The 19,792-nt window shown below is 40.7% G+C and overlaps 1 protein-coding gene across 1 annotated transcript; it reads left to right on the top strand.

The window, feature by feature from the left end:
- Positions 1 to 2,675: 2,675 nt before the first annotated feature.
- On the top strand, positions 2,676 to 16,240 carry LOC117452117 (zinc finger protein 79-like). Its single transcript, XM_034090596.2, has 2 exons — positions 2,676 to 3,128; positions 14,321 to 16,240. Exons 1-2 carry the CDS (start codon positions 2,936 to 2,938, stop codon positions 15,508 to 15,510), a joined length of 1,383 nt encoding a protein of 460 aa, XP_033946487.2. The 5' UTR covers positions 2,676 to 2,935; the 3' UTR covers positions 15,511 to 16,240.
- Positions 16,241 to 19,792: the final 3,552 nt, after the last annotated feature.

The raw sequence follows: 19,792 nt of genomic DNA, 5'->3' as shown, positions 1-19,792 counted from the left end.
AACAACAACTCGTGAAAAAAAACGTAGGGATCCTACAATTTCAGAGGCGTTTTTGTAGAAATACTACGTCCTACGTTGTGGACCAACGTAGTTAATACACGTTTTTTTGTGAGACTGGGTTGGTGTGGTCCATGAGTAGTGGAAATGAGTCTGTTTGCTAAGCTTAGTCCATTGTAGATAATAATTGTAATGTTTTGCTGACATTAAGTTCTGTTAATATCTTCACATAAAATGCAGAGGTTTTTCATGTCACTCCTCTTTTAGCTGACATTTAATAAATGCAGGTACATTTTTAGCAGCTATTCATACTAAATCAGTTGTCCCTCCCCCTGGTGCCAGGACCAACAGATCCATCTCTAGGCTCAGCAGCCCTGTTCCCCCATAGGGCTTTGCAGTCTTGCCATGCTGTCCATTGAAAGCCAGTTGGCTAGAAAGCTGGACTTCAAGGACTTGGTCAGTGACTTTGCCTGTGAGAAGGCTAGGCGCTGGGCTCTTGGTGAGTACGGCTGAGCAAGGGCTCGTAATAACTGTTAAAGGGCAAGGCTATAGTAACGATATTGGATCACTACACACAAGATGCATGATGAGAAAAAGACTGAGAACAGGTAATAGGCTCTGATTTAGCACCGACATCAGGCCTATTCACTTCCATTTCCGTTTTGTTGTCCATTTCCACTTTAATGGACAACTACTTATTTTGTAGTTGGTATGTATATTTAATTAAAAAATATGCTGCTTATGTTATTTTTTTTGTGATAGCATTTTATAAATGATAATATTGGTGTTAATGTTCACTTTATTTTAATTTAAGAGGTCATGTATATTTAAGTTATATTTATTTTGATTTATGAATGTTCCATTCAAAAATGTTATTAAAAAGGCATGTACACCATAAAAGATGACTATTGAGGTCTATTGTCAGGAATGCTAGTCTTATATCAAATAGTGAATTCTACTGCAGTAGAATGTTGCACGTCTGCACAGTGTTATATTTTCACCGCTCAGTGTCAGTAAATATTGTGCAGTTAGTATTAGTATACAAGATAGATGCAAGCCTGTACAGGTAGAGTTATTTAAAGCATAACTGAGTCGGTTGGGTTCTGGAGGTGTGGTTACAGCAATTGTGCTTGGTTGGCGTGGCCTGTGCCTGGTGGTGGGGCCCAATGTGATATATTTTCATGGGGCCCAAAATCCCTGGTGGCGCCCCTGCGTCCGGCAGATTAGACGAGTCCCAGTCCATTCGTGGTGTTGGAACGCCTGTGTTCTCCATCTTCCGTCGTCAGGTCGATGATAAATGAACTAACTCTGACATCATGTAATATTCTGTTCTATGGACATGTAAGTGTCTACATTACCAGATGAAGCGGACTACTTCTCTCATTCCGAGTGTCCATCTTTATTCCACTGGCGCGTAACATGCACACATACATTACATCCACGTGAGCTCTGTAATCAAAGATCTTGTATTCACCAAGATGTTACATAAGTGACCGGGGGCGTCACTCTTCAGCTTAGCCAATCACTTCGCTCTATTCCCAAGAGCCTATCATAGCGTGCGTCAAACTCTTTAAACTCTGCTCTTTCCCCTCTGACAGCTGTCATTTCAGGTGACTCAACGCAACCCTCCTCCACCCCTTTTCGCCTCCCGTCCCTCCGAATCCAGGGTCAAGCTAAACCACTCCTCCTCAGACCGACCCAACTATCCACCAGTGTCTAGACCCCGGGGGGTTTTCATCGGATCGGTTCTACCCTCCCGAATGATACTTCCTGCACAACGGGGCCTAATCGCCAAAATTACTGTCACATTCATTTGTGTATCTGTGCATTAAATATGTATTATCACATCAAAACCTTCTCTCCTGATTGAACTGCCAGAGAAGACATACTCATATAAATCAATCACAGCCTGTTAAGACTCCACAGAAGCGGCATATATCTGCAGTTCTGCTGGGTGCCTGCTCATGTGTGTGTGCTGATAGATTAGCAAAAAGTGCAATACAAAAGGAAATCACACTACCAGTTAAGCTTGGAAAAGGAGAAGGAAAAGCAGTAATTAAAAAGAAAGGGATGGAGATCTGGCAGAAAAGGTGGGAGAAAGACCAGCAAGGCAAAGAGTATCATCAAGTGCAAAAGACAATTACAATTCATATTTATAAAGAAAGAAACAGAAGGGAGGACATCATGATAGCTCAGACTAAATCACACTGCATTGAATGGTACGCTGTATGTCATGGGGAAAAGTGACAGTGACAAGTGTGGGAACTGTGGAGTTATGGAAAATGTGGAACATATTTTATTACATTGTGTCACCTATAGAGTTGAAAGAGGAAAATTAAGGGATAAGGTTTTAGAGGCAGAGAGGGAGTGAAATGTAGCTGGTATTCTGGGAACAGAAGGAGAAGGAGTAAGAGCTACCAAGGCACTGTTCACCTTTTTGAGGGAAACTGGGATAGGGAAAATAATCTAACAGTAGGTTAGAATAGACCATGGATGATTTGTTTTTTGTTTTGTTTTATTTATTTTATGGTTTCTTAGTTTTATGTTTTTCGATATGTTGGTTTATTCGAGGGATGACATGATGACACACACCCGTGTACAGTAGGTGGCGGTATGCAACCAAAAGCTGTTTGCGACCCGCCATTAGAAGAAGAAGAAGAAGAAGAAGAAGAAGAACCTGGATCGAGATCGAGGTGGCGTCTCGTCGCTACGGTTCTCTCTCTCTCTCTCTCTGTGTTCCCGATAAAGTGTGTGTGAGCTTCAGCACTACTGATCCATCATCTGTGTGTCTGGATAAACCTCTGAATGGACTGTGTGCTCTTTTTTCTGGAGCGTTGAACTCGGACTATCGGAGCTTGTTTCGCATGCTAGCTGGAAACACGTTAGCAACACTAGTCAGCGTTTAACGGAGTTTGCAGGAAAAGGTGATCTAGTAAACATGAGTAAAGTCCAAATGCTGCTGTCGTTGAAGAAGCAGCGACTCACTGCTGCTGTTGAAGATATATTTGCTCTGTTTGAAAATACTTTAGCAGAGCACGAGGAGGAGCTGTCTCGTTCAAAAGAGGAGAACGAGAGACTCCAGAAACTACTGGACGCTGTTTTACAGCCTCAGCTTCGGATACACAGAGCAGGTCTGTTCCCTTTACTCTTAATTAACACTTTAAACCAGGGGTGTCCAAATGCGGCCCGCTGGCCATTTTGAATTGGCCCTCAATTCTTCATTTTCCGACGCTAGGAAGGATCCTTGCCTCGCTTCTGAAGCAAGTGACTCGGAAGCAGGGCCGGCCCTAGACATTTTGGTGCCCTAGGCGAGATTATGATTTGGTGCACCGCCCCTCCAAGCAATACACAATAGAATATATAAAGAATAAATGAAAAATCTCTACAAAAGACCAATACACTACAACAACTGAAGCGTATTGACATGTTGGTTGTATCCATAAAGAAGGTTTCAAATGTAATCATTATTGTATGAACATGTTTTAATTGGTGGGTGGACGTCACATCCTCTAGGGGGGTCCGGGGGTATGCTTCCCCGGAAATATTTTAAAGTAAAATGCTTCAATCTGGTGCACTTTGAGCAGAATTACTAAAGACTAGATCTAGGGGGTACAACTCTAAACACCCATATGAAAAAGATTGGTTTACATTTTAATAATCAAATATGTATGTGAACATAACCAATAACCTACCATAGCCAACAACAAATAAATGTAACGTATTTTATTTGTTGTTGTTCATTTATATCTTATTTTACCTAGTTAACATTTATTTATTCATGCATTTTTTTTTTAATATCTCCAGTTTTAAACGATATTTTTGGTTTACTGTCCTATAGTATACATTGGAATGTTTTCAAACCTGTTTTTATTCATCACAATAATTATAAAGGTGTGCCTTGGAAATATTTGTTTACATAAATTGTGACCAAACCGTTTGAGACCCACTGAGATAACTTAGACTAAAGTGTAGTAGTATAGTATTAGTCCCCGAGGGAAAAATGGGTTGCAGCACATCACAAAGGCATTTAAAAAGATAAGACAATACATCACTGACAACAACATAGACACAGATAAAAACAAACATAAGACATAACCAGATATCGGCAGACATGACAAGGGGCCTATAGGCCCTCATTTGCGAAATAGGGGGGACAGGGCCAGACCAGCTGGGTAAACAGTGCGTCCTAAAGTGAACTATCTAAACCAGGGCTCTCCAACACGTCGACGTTATTAAAAACGTTATTGTCCAGCCGCGGCCGAAAAATCAAGAAGCAACCTTACTACGCTATAATCGATAATCGAGCGGCGAGCTACTGAAAAGCTTTTCAGAAACTTTTCAGAAACTTTATTATTCACTTAATCACTGATTGAGATATGATGAAGCTAACTTAGTCTCATACATTCATGGGATTTATGTAACAGTAAGACAGAGAATGTGTGCACCCACATGCACTATTTTTGTATTTATAATGCTGTTGTAAATACTCCTCTCTGCTGTGTTCAGACTTAAGTCGTGTGTGATGCCACAGTCAGGACATTCAGTGTCTTCTTTTTAATAGAATACCGTTGCTAGACTGCAGAAGTATTTGTTTTTTTGTTTTTGAGGATGGAACAATTTCACACACAGATATAGAGAGGTTAGACTTATATAATTGATTTATTATGGTTTATAATTTAATGTGAAGAAGAAGGCGAAGGCTGAACTGTTCAGTGTCAATCCTGTGGAGATGGAGATGGAGGTTATAAATCTCCAAAATCATGTTCAGCTTAAGTCTCAGCAAAACTCACAACATTTCTGGAGCCTTGTAGACCCAGAAAACTATAAGAACATTCACCAAGCAGCACTGAAAATTTATGCTTTATTTGGTTCTGTTCTACATACCTTTTTGTGAAGCAGCTTTTTCTGGCATGAATGTCATGACATTTAAATACAGAACAAGACTGACTGATGAACATTTAAATGACTATTAGAGTGAACCTAAGTGTACTCCAGCATACACCTCTATGGTGGACTCCATGCAGTGCCATTCATCTCACTGACTGTAAAAACGAGTGAGAGTGCCATAAGATGCTTGTCAGGTGGTGATTAAGGACATTTATGTGAATTCTCAGTGATGTACAAGTTACTATGTGGGCCATAACAATATGTGAGACATTTACGTTTTCTTGGACCTTGATGTGAAGTTAAGATTTGTGATAAGCTTTAGGTATTGCAATTTCACACGTGTACAAAAGTATAGCTTAATTCAACTGATGAGGGCTATGTGAATAAATGTAAGCAAAGTGATGCAAGTAGCTCTTGGCTACTTTCATTTTTTCAAAGTAGCTCTCAGATGAAGAAAGGTTGGAGACCCCTGATCCAAACACTCAAGAGTCCTTTACTCCTGAGCTGTAGTTATCAGCCTCAATCCAACAACAATCCGCGGTACCGATGGACGGAGGCTCGCTTGCACTTTGGCTGTGAGCTGCGGGCGCCAGATAAGTCAACATCCCCCACTTTCATCACTTACAGCACACATCGTACAGGGCAAATGCAAAATGTTGCCGGGCCGGGGTGCAAAGGGTGTTTACTTTATTCAATTATGAATGTAATTGTATTGAGTCAAGGGCAGAACATTAGGCAGAATACGAATTCAAAATTAATTAAAAAAAAAAAATTATTATTATTATTTTTCTCCCAGCGCAGCGCCCCTCCAGATCTGGCGCCCTAGGCGACCGGCTAGTTCGCCAGTGCCTAGGGTCGGCCCTGCTCGGAAGACATGTGCTACCAAGCAAGCGTCCTCGACATTGAGAAACACCCAGAGACTAGGCATTTCAGTCCTGCAGGGTTTCCCCGTTAATATCAGTGTCTCGAAAACACATGTTGGCGACGGAAATACATCCAGTGTTTGGTCTTTTCCTGAAGCAGTGGTGCCCAACCTTTTTTGAACCGAGAGCTACTTTTAAAGTTGCCAGTCTGCTGAGATCTACCAGTCCAAATAGAGAGGCGTAGCCATTACTGACAGCCTACTACCAGGTAAATACACACTTCTACTAAAACTGACCTTTGTACGATTAATACTTCATAAAATACTGCAGATCCTTTGTCTTACCTCTTTCTAATCTACACACATACAAGTATTTAACTGAAGTTACACAACAGTGTTATTGATACAGAGTTGGAGTTTATTCACACGTCACATACTACAGTGGGTAATGTTTTCAAGAAACATTGAACAGTGCTGCCACATATGACACAGGAAAAAAGAAAAGACTCTGAACCCTTTCTTTGCCATTATATAAAAATAGTGTTGCTACAAAAGTATAAATTAGGCTTATAATAAGACAACTCAGATCTGAAGCTACACAGGAATCTGCTGCCAAAGTGCAATAAAAAAGACAAAATTAATAGAATCAAACCCTTTTTTTGTTGCATTTTAGTAGAGTATAAAAATAAATGCCTTTTTTTAAAATAGGATGCAAGCAACACTAGTTTCTTAATGTGAATTGATAATAGACTATAATCAATTTAAGTTTGCATTCTTATACCATTTTGTACAATAATTAATGCTGTCAAAATTATCGCGTTAACGGCGGTAATTAATCTTTTGAATTAATTGCATTAAAATATTTAACGCATTTAACGCAAGTGCAGAATGGCCCGCCCCATACATCCCACCAGTGGCAGCGCTGGGATAGGCTACACCCATACCAAGAAATGGCTTCGCCCCACCATGAAAAATGATGTTAAAGTAAGCAAAATAAAGTCCGCCAACTCGCGCAGAGAATTGCACAGACAGCAGTTAGTAAGATTGATTTCAGTAGCCACTTGTCTGGAAATACCGAAGACCAGAAACGGTTTTGAAAACTTTTGTCACGTAGTGATCGTCTTCTCAATAGAACATCTTTGATAATGTCTTCTGGCCAATCAGAATCAAGATAACGGCATGGTGTTGTTGCAGGAAGTCCCGACGGAGAATATTTTTGCTGTAGTACAGGTACATATAACTGGTACGCAGGTTATGTGCGTAATCTGAAATGCGTACCGTCACTTGTGTCACAAAGCGCATTTGCTTACCGACGTACTTGTGAAGCTTTTCCAGAAGGCGGTTAGATCACCGGAGGACAGAGTCGGTCTCCGTGTGCACAGACAGTGCTGCTGTTAACGTCGGTCTGTACAACGGAATTGTACCAAAACTACGCCAACTGGCTGCGGAGGGAGACTCCCCCCCCCCCCCCCCCCCCCCCCCCTTCACTGGAGAACTGCGCTAAAACAGCTGATCACAACGTTCACATCTATGGTTCACACTCTGTGGTCACGAAGTACTCCACTAGACCCCCCCCCCCCCCCCCCGTCGACTTTCCTGAAGTACTCCCCCGTTGATAGAAATCAACACGTAATGAATTAAGACCCCACGGTTTGATGATTGATAGGTGCTCTCTTTCATTTTGACACACAGAAAAATGTTACAATAAACATGTTAAATGGATATATCCGCCGTCTTTCATTTATCTTTCCATTCCCACAACAATATACATAATGAAATGACATAGTTTGAATGGTGATTAATCATGATTAATTAATTTTTAAGATGTGATTAATCTGATTAAAAAATTGTAATCATTTGACAGCCCTAACAATAATTATAATGAATAAGTTCAAACAAACTAAAACTTACAGCTGATTAATAACGTTATGTAATTTGAGTTTTTATTATATCAAAAACCTGTTGAAATGCTACTGTTATTTTTTACTGTCCCCTAAAAGCGCGTCGGCAGCCTCCAGGAATGCTTCTTTCACAACTTTGCCGCCTTTGAAAGACTTCATGTATTTTGCAAGAACGTGAATGACACGATAAGATGCTATGGTAGCAGCCTTGCTCTTGTTGTTGGGCCTGGTGAAAATGGACTGCTGTGCATTTAGCTGTCCTTTCAGGTCCCTCACCTTTTAGGAGCGTAGGGCAGAATTAGGAGGGAATTCCGTCTCGTAGCGTTTGTGCACTGTTTTGAAATGCCGCTCCTAAATTACCCTTCTTCGATAAAGCCATGCTCGCATTGCAGATGAGACAGATGGACTTCGCATTGCAGATGGACAGATGAAAATTATATATTTTGGGCTTTTTTGCTTCTGCTATAATTGTGTGTGTGTGTGTGTGTGTGTGTGTGTGTGTGTGTGTGTGTGTGTGTGTGTGTGTGTGTGTGTGTGTGTGTGTGTGTGTGTGTGTGTGTGTGTGTGTGTGTGTGTGTGTGTGTGTGTGTGTGTGTGTGTGTGTGTGTGTGTGTGTGTGTGTGTGTGTGTGTGTGTGTGTGTGTGTGTGTGTGTGTGTGTGTGTGTGTGTGTGTGTGTGTGTGTGTGTGTGTGTGTGTGTGTGTGTGTGTGTGTGTGTGTGTTGTTGACACGGACAACGTCAGCGAAATAGTGCCCACCAGCCACGCACCGACACATGGGGTCACGCCGGCCAATCACAAAGCTTTGCATTATTCTTGCACAGGAAGATTATGTTATAGGACATTAACGATAAAACAGAATATTGTTGTTCTATTTTTAGACACATCTCGTGACTGGTTGGGCACCCCTGACACTGGTTGTGTCTCAACTGAAAGAGGACCAGAAACACACAAAAAATATAATACAATTTTGAGATTTTGGGATATTTATCTCCCATTCTTTCACCTTTTCTGACATTTTCAACACCAAACATGTCGTTAATGTCTCTGTTTAGTGAACTACAGCAATCTGAAAGCCTGTACATTATTTATATCACACTTTATCAGTAAAAACATGCAGGAAATGCAGTATTTTCTGATTTATGGCGCAACACAAAGATATTTCGCTCTGTGCAAACCTTTGACTCTAATATGTCAACAACATGAAACAAGAATATGAACCTGGCTTTATCCAATGTTTACACAAGAGTTCTGGCTTTCCTACATCCTGACACATCCTTCATCTACACCACATGTGTCAAACTCAAGGCCCGTGGTGGATTTAATTTCGTCCCGCAGGATAATTTCTAATTACTATTAGATCTGGCCCGCCGGTATATTGCACGCACACCTTCACTCCATCCTGAGGGTTTCCTCAGCTCAGAGCCTGAGCCCAAACATTGATGAACTTGCACCCAAGATGAGATGCCAAGTATCTGACTTGAACTAGCATCACAGAGCAGAAAATTGAGTTTCAATGGATGTTTCCTTCTGCACTTTTTGTCTTGCGACAACAGGGCATGTTTGTTTTTTTTCTTTGAGGGGAATTGTTTTTTTGAAGCTGTTGTTGGCCTGTGGAAAAATGTAATCATAAGAAATGACTCCGGAAAATCTGCAGATAGAGCCACAAGAAATGACTGCAACTGATTATTTAATGTGTAATGTTGTTTTTTATAGGCAATAGTTTAAGCTTTGTTAGTTCCAGGTTTAATATGTGCAATAAGTTAATTTCAATAAGTTTTGCAATAAACATTGAACCAGTCCGGCCCTCGACTAGTACCAATTTTTTTTTATTTGGCCCACTTTGTATTTCAGTTTGACACCCCTGATCTACACTGTCTCAACTGTAAGAGGACTAGAAACACACTTAAAATAAAATGTGGAGACTTTGGGATATTTATCTCCCATTCTTTTACTTTTCGGGCATTTTACAGACCAAACGTGTCGTTGATGTCACTGTTTATCAAACTACCACTTTTTCTGAAAAATGCATAAAATTATGCAATATATGTTAAATATATGGTTTATACATGTAATTACTGGGGTTCCATTTCTTCTGATTACCTAATTTGGGCATGCACATTTGATGCGCGCAAACCTACCCCTTTTGGATTGGGAAAGGTTGGCATGTATGAATTCATTTTGATAACATTTTCTAACAAATCTTAGTTGATACAAAAAAGCCTTATAACTTATTTACATAACAAGCTTGAAATAGACTCTTCATATTTCATCTTATTATAATACTTCTGAGTCTTCTGTCCTCTGTTTTTTTTAAGGGATGAGCTACCAACAAGATAAATGAAACCCTATAGAGAGCTGTGATGTAGGCGTTTTTTTTCTTAAAGCATATTCATGTATCAAGCCTAATTTACCTACATGTTGCTAACTTATAACTTAACTGATGAGGCGATATACCTCACCTTTATGAGCGGCCCAGCCCTTCATATATTTTCTGTACGTGGCCCTCGGTGAAAAAGAGTTTGGACCCCCCTGCTTTAAACTCTTTGGCAACACATTAAAGTCTTTGGTAACACTTCTGACTATTTATTAGTGCTGGGCAACAATTAAATATTTTAATCATGTTTAATCAAATGATTTTCTGCGATTAATTGCATTGTCATGCACACAATTAAATAATGAATTCAAAAGTAGTCGTGTATTGCGCACTTTTATTTTAAACAAATAAGGTTATTTTTAACAGTAGTAGGCCTATTCCCTTTACAGAGTAGCATTTAAAATATTTGTTGTAAATCTCAAAAAACATTAATGTAATCAAATATAAAAACAAAGCTATTTGCCACTGTCTGGGCATTAATGTTTCATCTAGTTTGTTATTGAAAACAAGTTACCCTCCGAGTCCAGTGATAACGAATGTACATTTTTCTGAGAATACTTGCATACTTGTACTTAACCTGTTAAGCCCCAAGCCTGTGTTTCAGGTCTCAGGCTCGGAATTGAATTTCCCAGAACAAATGACCATATCTTCACTTCTAAAAGGTGTAAATTAATAATCTTTTTTCTCAAAGCAATGATAAACCTGTGAGTTGGATGTAGAAGAGAATCAGAATCAATATAGATTTTTTAAATTTTAAAGTAAATTCAGATTGAACATAGTAAACAAATGTAAATTATAGTGTCTGTCCAAAACCCATAACTTATAGTGAAAACCACCCTTCAATGATGGGATAGTATACAACAAGCTTTAGGTATTCAAACTATAACATATAAGTATCTTGTATCAAGATTGATGCAAAACAAGTTAAATTTGACCTTTTTTAGAGACGTTTAGAATAGGGGTCGGATTATTGGGGCCGATATTCCGCATTTGACCGATTATCGGTATCAGCATTTTTTTATGAAATTGCCAATAAAACTTTGGCTCTGATGCGGCCGTTTCTCTGGCTGCAGTCACCACTCTGTGTACACTAGTGATGTGTCGGTCGCAAAGTTAACGACGGGAGCCGGCTCGCGCCCGCGAACGAGCCATTTTTATTTTTTTTATTGTTAAGTAATACAAGACAGAATGATATGATGATCTCCGCGCTACAGCTGCTCCGTGCATGCATGCAGTGACATGGATTAGAGACGGTTGGATGCTGCTGTTTTGAGCATTGCGATATATTTATTTTCACTGTTATTTATTTATGATTATCCTTAGGCTCAGCAAAGATTTGATGTCAGCTGTTGCTGTCTTTTTTTCTATAGTTAATACTGAAATAGAGCCCTGTTGTTTTGTCAGGGCCTTTTCTTTAAATATAATGTTGTCGATACAGTAGCTCCTTTTTTTTAATGTCTATGCTTAAGTATTTATAGGTGTTGTTGCTATCTGCTTTGTGTAGCGTGGTTCTACAAGCAAGTCAGTGCATTCATGGGGTGGTATCAGAGAGTTACAAGGGTCTGTAAATGCAATGAAAACATTTGGCCACAGCATGTATTTTTACTTTTGAATACTTCAGTACAAAGGATGTATTGAATAATGTAAGTGATATATGTGTACACATATAAATCATTAGTCAAAACAGGGCTACATTTGATTTAATTATAAAAGGTATCATTTGTGGTAAACTGAAGAGCCGTTTGGGAGCCGAAAGAGATGGCTCTTCTTGGTGAGCCGAGCCAAATGATCCGGCTCATCAAGAAGAGCTGGAATTCCCATCACTAGTGTACACAAGCAATGTCCCGCCCACAGCGCTATCTGATAAACTATTACTGAAGATTTTCTGGGCGGGAGCCAGCCAGAGAGGCGGGACCTTCTCAGATTACAGGCAGGTGCGAAAGAATGCAGACACAGACTGAAGCAAGCAGCAGCGCTGAGCGGCCGAGCCATACATGTGTTAAGCCGAAGTTCAATAAACATCCCAATCCCCTATGCTGAAGTTGCAAAAACACCACGATCTTATGATCCAATTCTATCAGTTTCCCAGTTACACAGGGGCGCGGGAAGTCAGTCAGAGTTGGGGGTGCGTGCAGCGTCTCGCAGCGGAGTAAGTGTGGTGCGGAAGGGGGGGGGGGGGGGCTGCGAGTGGAGTCTCGTAGTTTTTCAGGTTGATATGTGAAGCTCATTAGCTAGCCAACATGTATCTAACAAATGTTTAGCAAAATATTAGAAGTGAGGCTACTAGACTAATGTTAGGTCTACTGTAATAGCCTCGCTTTTAATAGTTTGCAAAACATTAGCTAGCACTAGTGTTTTGAAGTTGCTAGCAGTTTATTGGGATTGTATGCTAGATAGACAGGCATTGTTTTGATATAATAAATTAAGCATTATTGTTAGTTAAGCATGTCAGCCTGCAGCCCCACTTCTTGTCTCTCTCTAACTCATTGCAGATGGCTGCACTAAAGAAAAGGGCACAGAGAGGAAATCAGTTGTAAGATGTTTAAAAGTTAATTAAACACAATATATGCTTAAATGCATTTCAAAGAACTTGTGTTGGAGTTTGTGTTATTGTACATTTTGACACCAAGATTATCTGATTTGACTGCAAATGTATATCGGTTCCAAATATCGGTTATCGGTCTCCTTGATTACTAATAATCGGTATCGGTATCGGCCTTGAAAAAGCCATATCGGTCGATCCCTAGTTTAGACAATAAAACCCCTTCTGGGGTCATTTGGGTGCATTTTCCATATCTCTGGAACCCATCGGTCGATTTTGGTGATTGACGCCACTTTTGAACCATTAGAGCCAATATAATCCTAAATCCATCTAAACATTACCATTGGTGAATGATGATTTGTTTCGGTAAAAATGGTCCATATCGACAGTAAGCTGAGTTTCTTCCCGTTAAGTGGGTATGACACATTCAAAGTTTGTTAAAAGTAGAAACCCTCAGACGCTGTTTCTTGCAAGATGTTGCGTTTAGCCCCCGGTACCAAGGGCATGGGGCTTAACAGGTTAAAGGGGACCTAGTATGCAAAATGAACTTGTTGATGTATTTTATACATAAATATGTGTGTAAGAAGACTCATGTTTAAGAAAATCCAACCCTCTCGCTTTTCCTCCTTACCCACATCTAAAGAAAAAAGCGGGGTACAAACGAGCAGATCCAGGATTTGGCTCCTATGACGTCATTGGTGAAATGTGGCACACGTGACACGTCCCAACCTATCGTCTACGGCACACGTGACACGTCCCAACCTATCGTCTCCGGCACACGTGACACGTTCCAACTGTGTCCGTCCCTCCGTATACAGTCGTCTAGCTGAATCCCCTCTCGCAGCTGTGTGTCTGTGTATTCAGCAGGATGTATGCATGAGGCACTTAGAGTAAAGTTGTTATATATAATGCATATAATGGCACTGTTCTAGCGGTAAACACTTAAGAAACAACATGTCAAGCTATGTGCTGGATCAGAAACAATGCTCGGCGTGTTTTGGGAGTAATATGGTCTGTGTTGACATTAGCAAGCATCGCTAACACTCAGAGCTAATGCTGTACTGGAGAGAATATGTGTAACGTAATGTCCTTGTGGTAAACCCTGCAAGAGAGAACGTTTTGAGCTCCATACTGTTTAAGAAATAATGCTTGTGGTTTGGAGCATAATATGGCATTTAATCACAGCAGCTTTTAGCTGAGTTTCTCCTGGTAGAAAACTCTCTTAGCAGGGGACAGCTGCATGATGCTACAAAGGGGCGTGGCTAGCAGCAGCTGTTTTAAAGCTATGGTCACAGAATCAGCGTTTTTGGAACAGGGCTGGAATAGAGGGGTATGAGCAGTATGAGGCATGGCTACAATAGCTGATCTACAATAGCTGATCTGTGGCAAAAAAATTCACAGACATGTTTTGTATAGGTATGGCCCTACAATATATTTGTAGTATTACCATTCTTTAGGCGTAGTGTATCTCTGAACGATCCAAAATACAATTCATTGTTTACATTGCAGCTAGTGCTAAACCAGAAGAAAACACCCTTTTTCATTTTTAACTGGAAGTGTAAAGGGGTTGGGCTACATGAGTGATTTGAGCCAACACAAATACACAATAGGTTGGACTAAGAAAGATAATATGAAAGTATAAAAACAAAGGCATTAATTAGGGTTGCAAAATGTCTGCCATTTTAATGGTGATTAGATTTTTTTAAATGCTAACATTTAACAGTTTTTTCTGGCTGTGTTTCTTGTTTCCTGCAGACATCCAGCAGCTGGAGGTGGTTAAAGAAGAGCTTCTCCCTGACCAGCAGGAGTGGAGCACCAGTCTGGACCAGGAAGACCCAGAGCCCCCCCCACACATTAAGCAGGAACAGGAGGAACTCAGGATCAGTCAGGAGGGAGGGCAGCTTCTGGAGCTGGAGGAGGCTGATATCACCAAGTCCACTTTCACTCCTGACCCTGTGAAGAGTGAAGATGATAAAGAGGAACCTCAGTCCTCACAGCCTCGTCAAAGACAAACTGAACATATGGAAACAGAAGCTGATGGGGATGACTGTCGAGGACCAGAACCAGCCAGTAACTCAGATCCAGAGAGCAGTTTACAACCAAAGACTGAGGATGACCCTGGAGACTCTTCTGAACCTAACACTGAACACAGTGCTGATTGTAAGGAGACCATAGAACCTGCGTCAGGCTCAAAATCACTGAAAAATAGACAAGAATCTGTCAGTGATTCAAGCCGTAGTGCTGTAAAGAAACAATTTGGCTGCTCTGTGTGTACGAAATCTTTTACATATGCACGAAATATTCAGCGACACATGAGAATCCATACAGGAGAGAAACCCTTCAGCTGTTCTGTTTGTACCAAATCTTTTGCATTGGGTCAAAGTTTAAAAAAACACATGAGAATCCACACAGGAGAGAAACCATACAGATGCACAGTCTGTAAGAAATCTTTTTCACAGAGTGGAAGTTTAAAGGAACACACGAAAATCCACACAGGAGAGAAACCCTTTAGCTGCTCATTCTGTACCAAATCTTTTGCACTTAGTGACAGTTTTAAAAAACACATGAGAATCCACACAGGAGAGAAACCATACAGATGCTCAGTCTGTAAGAAACCTTTTTCACGGAGTGGAGGTTTAAAGGAACACATGAGAATCCACACAGGAGAGAAACCATACAGATGCTCAGTCTGTAAGAAAGCTTATGCACTGAATAGAAATTTAAAGACACACATGAGAATCCACACAGGAGGGGAAATATACAGCTGCAATGTTTGTGACAAAATGTTTAAATGTCATAGTCGTTTAAAAAGACACAAGTGTGTTGGTCTTCAGTCCTCACAGCTTAATGAAATTCAAACTGAGGATAACGGAGAGGCAGAGCCTCCAATCAGCAGCTCAGCTGAACACATGGAAACAGGAGCTGATGGAATGGACAATGACTAAGTCTTATGAGAAAAATCAGTCTGACTGGATTAACATTGTTGCACAACATTCATATAAGACTTAAATGAACTTCATCTTTATCAACATATGTGGACAATATGTTTAATGTTTTTGTCATACTGATTTTCTGATTTATACGTTAACCACTGACTGTTGATGAACCATTTTTTTTTTATTGAGGGCTCCAAGTTTCCAGATATAGGATGATTTGATGTATTTTTCTTTATTTCTAAATGTTTTGTGTCATTGCTATCCTGTTAACCTGTTGACCCCCACGGACCCGTGGGTGGGGGCAAAAACGCAACATCTGAAAGAAACAGCGTCTTAGGGCTTCTTAACATTTAAAAACTATGGAGATTTCATATTAGCTGCTACGAGAGTGTATGACAGTTTCTGGTCTTGGGCAATCTGGCTACGCATCACTCATTCACCAATGGGTAATGTTTAGATGGATTTTAAGGAACTTCCCCTCGATTCTATTGGCTCTAACGGTTAAAAACAGGTGTCAATCATCAAAATTGGCCGATGCGTTCCAGAGATATGGAAAATCCACCCAAATGACCCCAGAAGTGTTTTTTTTCTTCTAAATCTCTCTAGAAAGGTCACTTGTTTTGCATCAATCTTGATACAGGGTACTTATTATATGTTATAGTTTGGATTCCTAAAGCTTTTAGTCTACTATCTCATCATTCAAGGGTGGTTTTCACTATAAGTAATGTTTTTTATTTGGACGGACACTAATTTACATTGTTTTACTATGTTCAATCTGAATTTACTTTAAAATAAAAAATATCTTTATTGATTCTGACTTTTCTACATCCAACTCACAGGTTTATCATTACTCTGAGAAAAAAGATTATTAATTTACCCCTTTTTAGAAGTGAAGATATAGTCATTTGTTCTGGGAATGTGATTTTCGAGCCTTATACCTGAAAAACAGGCTCAGGGCTTAACAGGTTCATAATGGTGAGGTGTTTTGTACCTGCAGGTGGTAGACGTGAGGATACAAAGGCCGGTACATGTCTTTTATAGTAGCAGCGCTCCCTGCACATGTCACACTTCACCGGTCCTCTTCCTGTGAAATCTAAACAGGAAAAGTCGTGATGAGTTTTTGTGATTTTTATTTTGGGGGGTAAACCTTTCAGTGCACATACTATACAAACAATAAAATACAAAATAATCCCTATAAAAGTTAAAAAGCTAATGTCCATGCAGCAGAAGAAGAGTGCATACAGACAAAATATGTAGAATTATCATTATGAAATATAGCAAGACAAAAAACTCTGATTAAATTATGATTTGTGTTCGGAGCCATAGACTCAATCTCCCAGGATCCTTCATTATGTAAAAACTACAACCACAAAAAGGCAGATTTAACTTTGTTTATAATACTGTATGTTGGATTGGTGTATTGGTGGATTGTGTAACTGTGTATTTCTTACGGTGGCCCTGAAGTGCAAGTCACTACAGCATTTCACAAAACACTACAGCATTTCACAAAATACTACAGCATTTCAGAAAACACCACAGCGTTTCACAAAACACTATAGCATTTCAGAAAACACTACAGCATTTCACAAAACCCTTCAACATTTCACAAAACACTACAGCATTTCAGAAAACACCGCAGCATTTCAGAAAAAAACGCAGCATTTCACATTGGACGGAAAGGGTATTCCTTTAGGGAGAACACTTTTTGTTTGTGATTGGACAGAGCCAGCCAGAGAAGCACCGCTGTGATTGGTTGTTTTTGCTGCCAGTCAAGAAATGACGCTTCGTGAATATTAGAAGGCACTGGTTTTACTCGGCGTGTTTTCGCCCATTGTGACTTCTGACTCTTAAATTATGTATTGTCCGCGTTGTGGGAAGACATTTCAGTAACTTCAACAATTTTGCAGTTCTTGTGGCTGCATTAAAAGAAAAATAAACATGAACAGGACGTCATTGGCCGGATTCCAGGTAAAACATCAACTCAAACTGTGTAACAATGCTCTGTAAAACCTTTAAGACTGTCTCGTGATTCATGTGTGAACCATAGAGCGCATTCACACTGCAGTACTTTTCCCACAAAGGTTAATGAGAACTTAGTTCATGAGAACTCTTTAGTTCTCATGAACTAAGTACAGATCTCGTTCACACCGGAATAAGTCCCTGGAGAAGGATTAGGCAAATGAAGCCGCTGACGTCACTTCTTCTTCTTCTTCTGCTTTGGGTTTACTGGCAGGTCGCAAACAACTTCACGGCGTATACTGCCACCCGAAGTCCACGGCCGGAAGTCCCCGGAGTTGGACCTTCCGAGTAAATCGCCACTGCTCCCATGTTTTCTTTTGTGTTGCCATAAGTTAGTCTCTCTGCGTTTCTGCGCTGGGCTAATGCGAGGATAATAAAATGGCGGGTTCACAACACTTTTTGGGAGTTTTACGGGGCGTGGTTTGCATCAAAAACGCTTCCACTGATTCTGGATCCTGACACTGACGCAGCTGGGTTGCATCGATTGGCAGTCAAGAAGATGACTGACTTTGGCCCATTCCCAAACCGCCCCCTACACCCTAGCCCTCCGTTTGTGCGTTCACGCGGAGGGTCCGCCATATTGAGGGCTGTTCCAAAGCAACGAGTGTGGAGCGGTGTGGAGGGGGAGTGGGCTATCAAGCCCTCAAACAGCGAGTCTGCAGCGGTGCTGACTTGAGACCAGTCTCTACCTGACCGGAGTCACGCTGTGTGTGTCCGTCAGGACATACGCTGTTTACTAGTAGTTCCAGCAAACATCCACTGATAAATTGCGATGTTAACAACCTCATGATAACCTCATATGTTTTTAACTTAGGATCATACCTGTGTTTAGTCTAGAAAAAGGTAAATGTGTGCATTTTATTAAAAAGTTGTGTACATTTAGAGACCGTTGCAAAAACTAAGAAGCTTATAAACATCAGGTTTAAAACTAAAAGAGATTTGAAACACAATGAAAGATGTTTGGAGTTTTATTTGAGTTAATCATTTAAACTTTTTGTCGAAGAGATGCTGATTTGAAACCATTGTTACATACAGTTACGGCATTTCCTGTTTCTGCCAGAGAGAGGGGAGGCCGTCCCAAAGCTTGCTGCTGTATTTACTCCCTCCATCTGACAGGAGGGAGCCTCGTTGAGCTGCGCGTGTGGCTACAGACGGAGTTCACTCCGTCACGGAGGGGTAGGGTCGAGGGAGTGGTTTGGGATTGGGCCTTTAATTCGGATTTGGATGAGGGCCCCTATGTCCTCATTTACCCAGACACATCAGAAGTCATTAATATTCCTGGTACTTCAAAGCCATTTAATATGAGGAGTATAAAACGGAAATAGGGAAAACCTACAACCGAATTGCTCTCTTTATATGTCTTAAATCAGATTATGACAAAGGTAGCGGGTAGAGGTTTCAGACGTTCAACCTTCTGTGAAAAGTCTGACTTGCTTGTGAGGTTCACGGATGATGCAGGCTCTGTGGAAGAAGGAATAGACGCAGGTGGACCAAGCTGAGCATTTCTGACACTCCTCATGAGCTTTTTGCAGTAATTTTTTGCAAATTATGGTGGAAAATAAGTATTTGGTCAATAACACAAGTTCATCTCCATACTTTGTTATATACCCTTTGTTGGCAATGACAGAGGGCAAACGTTTTCTGTAAGTCTTCACAAGGTTTTCACACACTGTTGCTGGTATTTTGGCCCATTCCTCCATGCAGATCTCCTCGAGAGCAGTGATGTTTTGGGGCTGTCGCTGGGCAACACGGACTTTCAACTCCCTCCAAAGATTTTCTATGGGGTTGAGATCTGGAGACTGGCTAGGCCACTCCAGGACCTTGAAATGCTTCTTAAGAAGCCACTCCTTCGTTGCCCGGGCGGTGTGTTTGGGATCATTGTCATGCTGAAAGACCCAGCCACGTTTCATCTTCAATGCCCTTGCTGATGGAAGGAGGTTGTCACTCAAAATCTCACGATACATGGCCCCATTCATTCTTTCCTTTACACGGATCAGTCGTCCTGGTCCCTTTGCAGAAAAACAGCCCCAAAGCATGATGTTTCCACCCCCATGTTTCACAGTAGGTATGGTATTCTTTGGATGCAACTCAGCATTCTTTCTCCTCCAAACACGTCTAGTTGAGTTTTTACCAAAAAGTTCTATTTTGGTTTCATCTGACCATATGACATTCTCCCAATCCTCTTCTGGATCATCTAAATGCTCTAGCAAACTTCAGACGGGCCTGGACATGTACTGGCTTAAGCAGGGGGACACGTCTGGCACTGCAGGAT

This window comes from Pseudochaenichthys georgianus, chromosome 9 (assembly GCF_902827115.2).
Source record: "Pseudochaenichthys georgianus chromosome 9, fPseGeo1.2, whole genome shotgun sequence".
NCBI lineage: Eukaryota > Metazoa > Chordata > Actinopteri > Perciformes > Channichthyidae > Pseudochaenichthys > Pseudochaenichthys georgianus.
This window is presented reverse-complemented; position numbering and strand designations above follow the sequence as displayed.

Coding starts and splice junctions, on each gene's coding strand:
- LOC117452117 (XM_034090596.2), top strand. CDS start 2,936: ATGAGTAAAGTCCAAATGCTGCTGTCGTTGAAGAAGCAGCGACTCACT. Junction 3,129..14,320: donor GCTTCGGATACACAGAGCAG/GTCTGTTCCCTT, acceptor TGTTTCCTGCAG/ACATCCAGCAGCTGGAGGTG.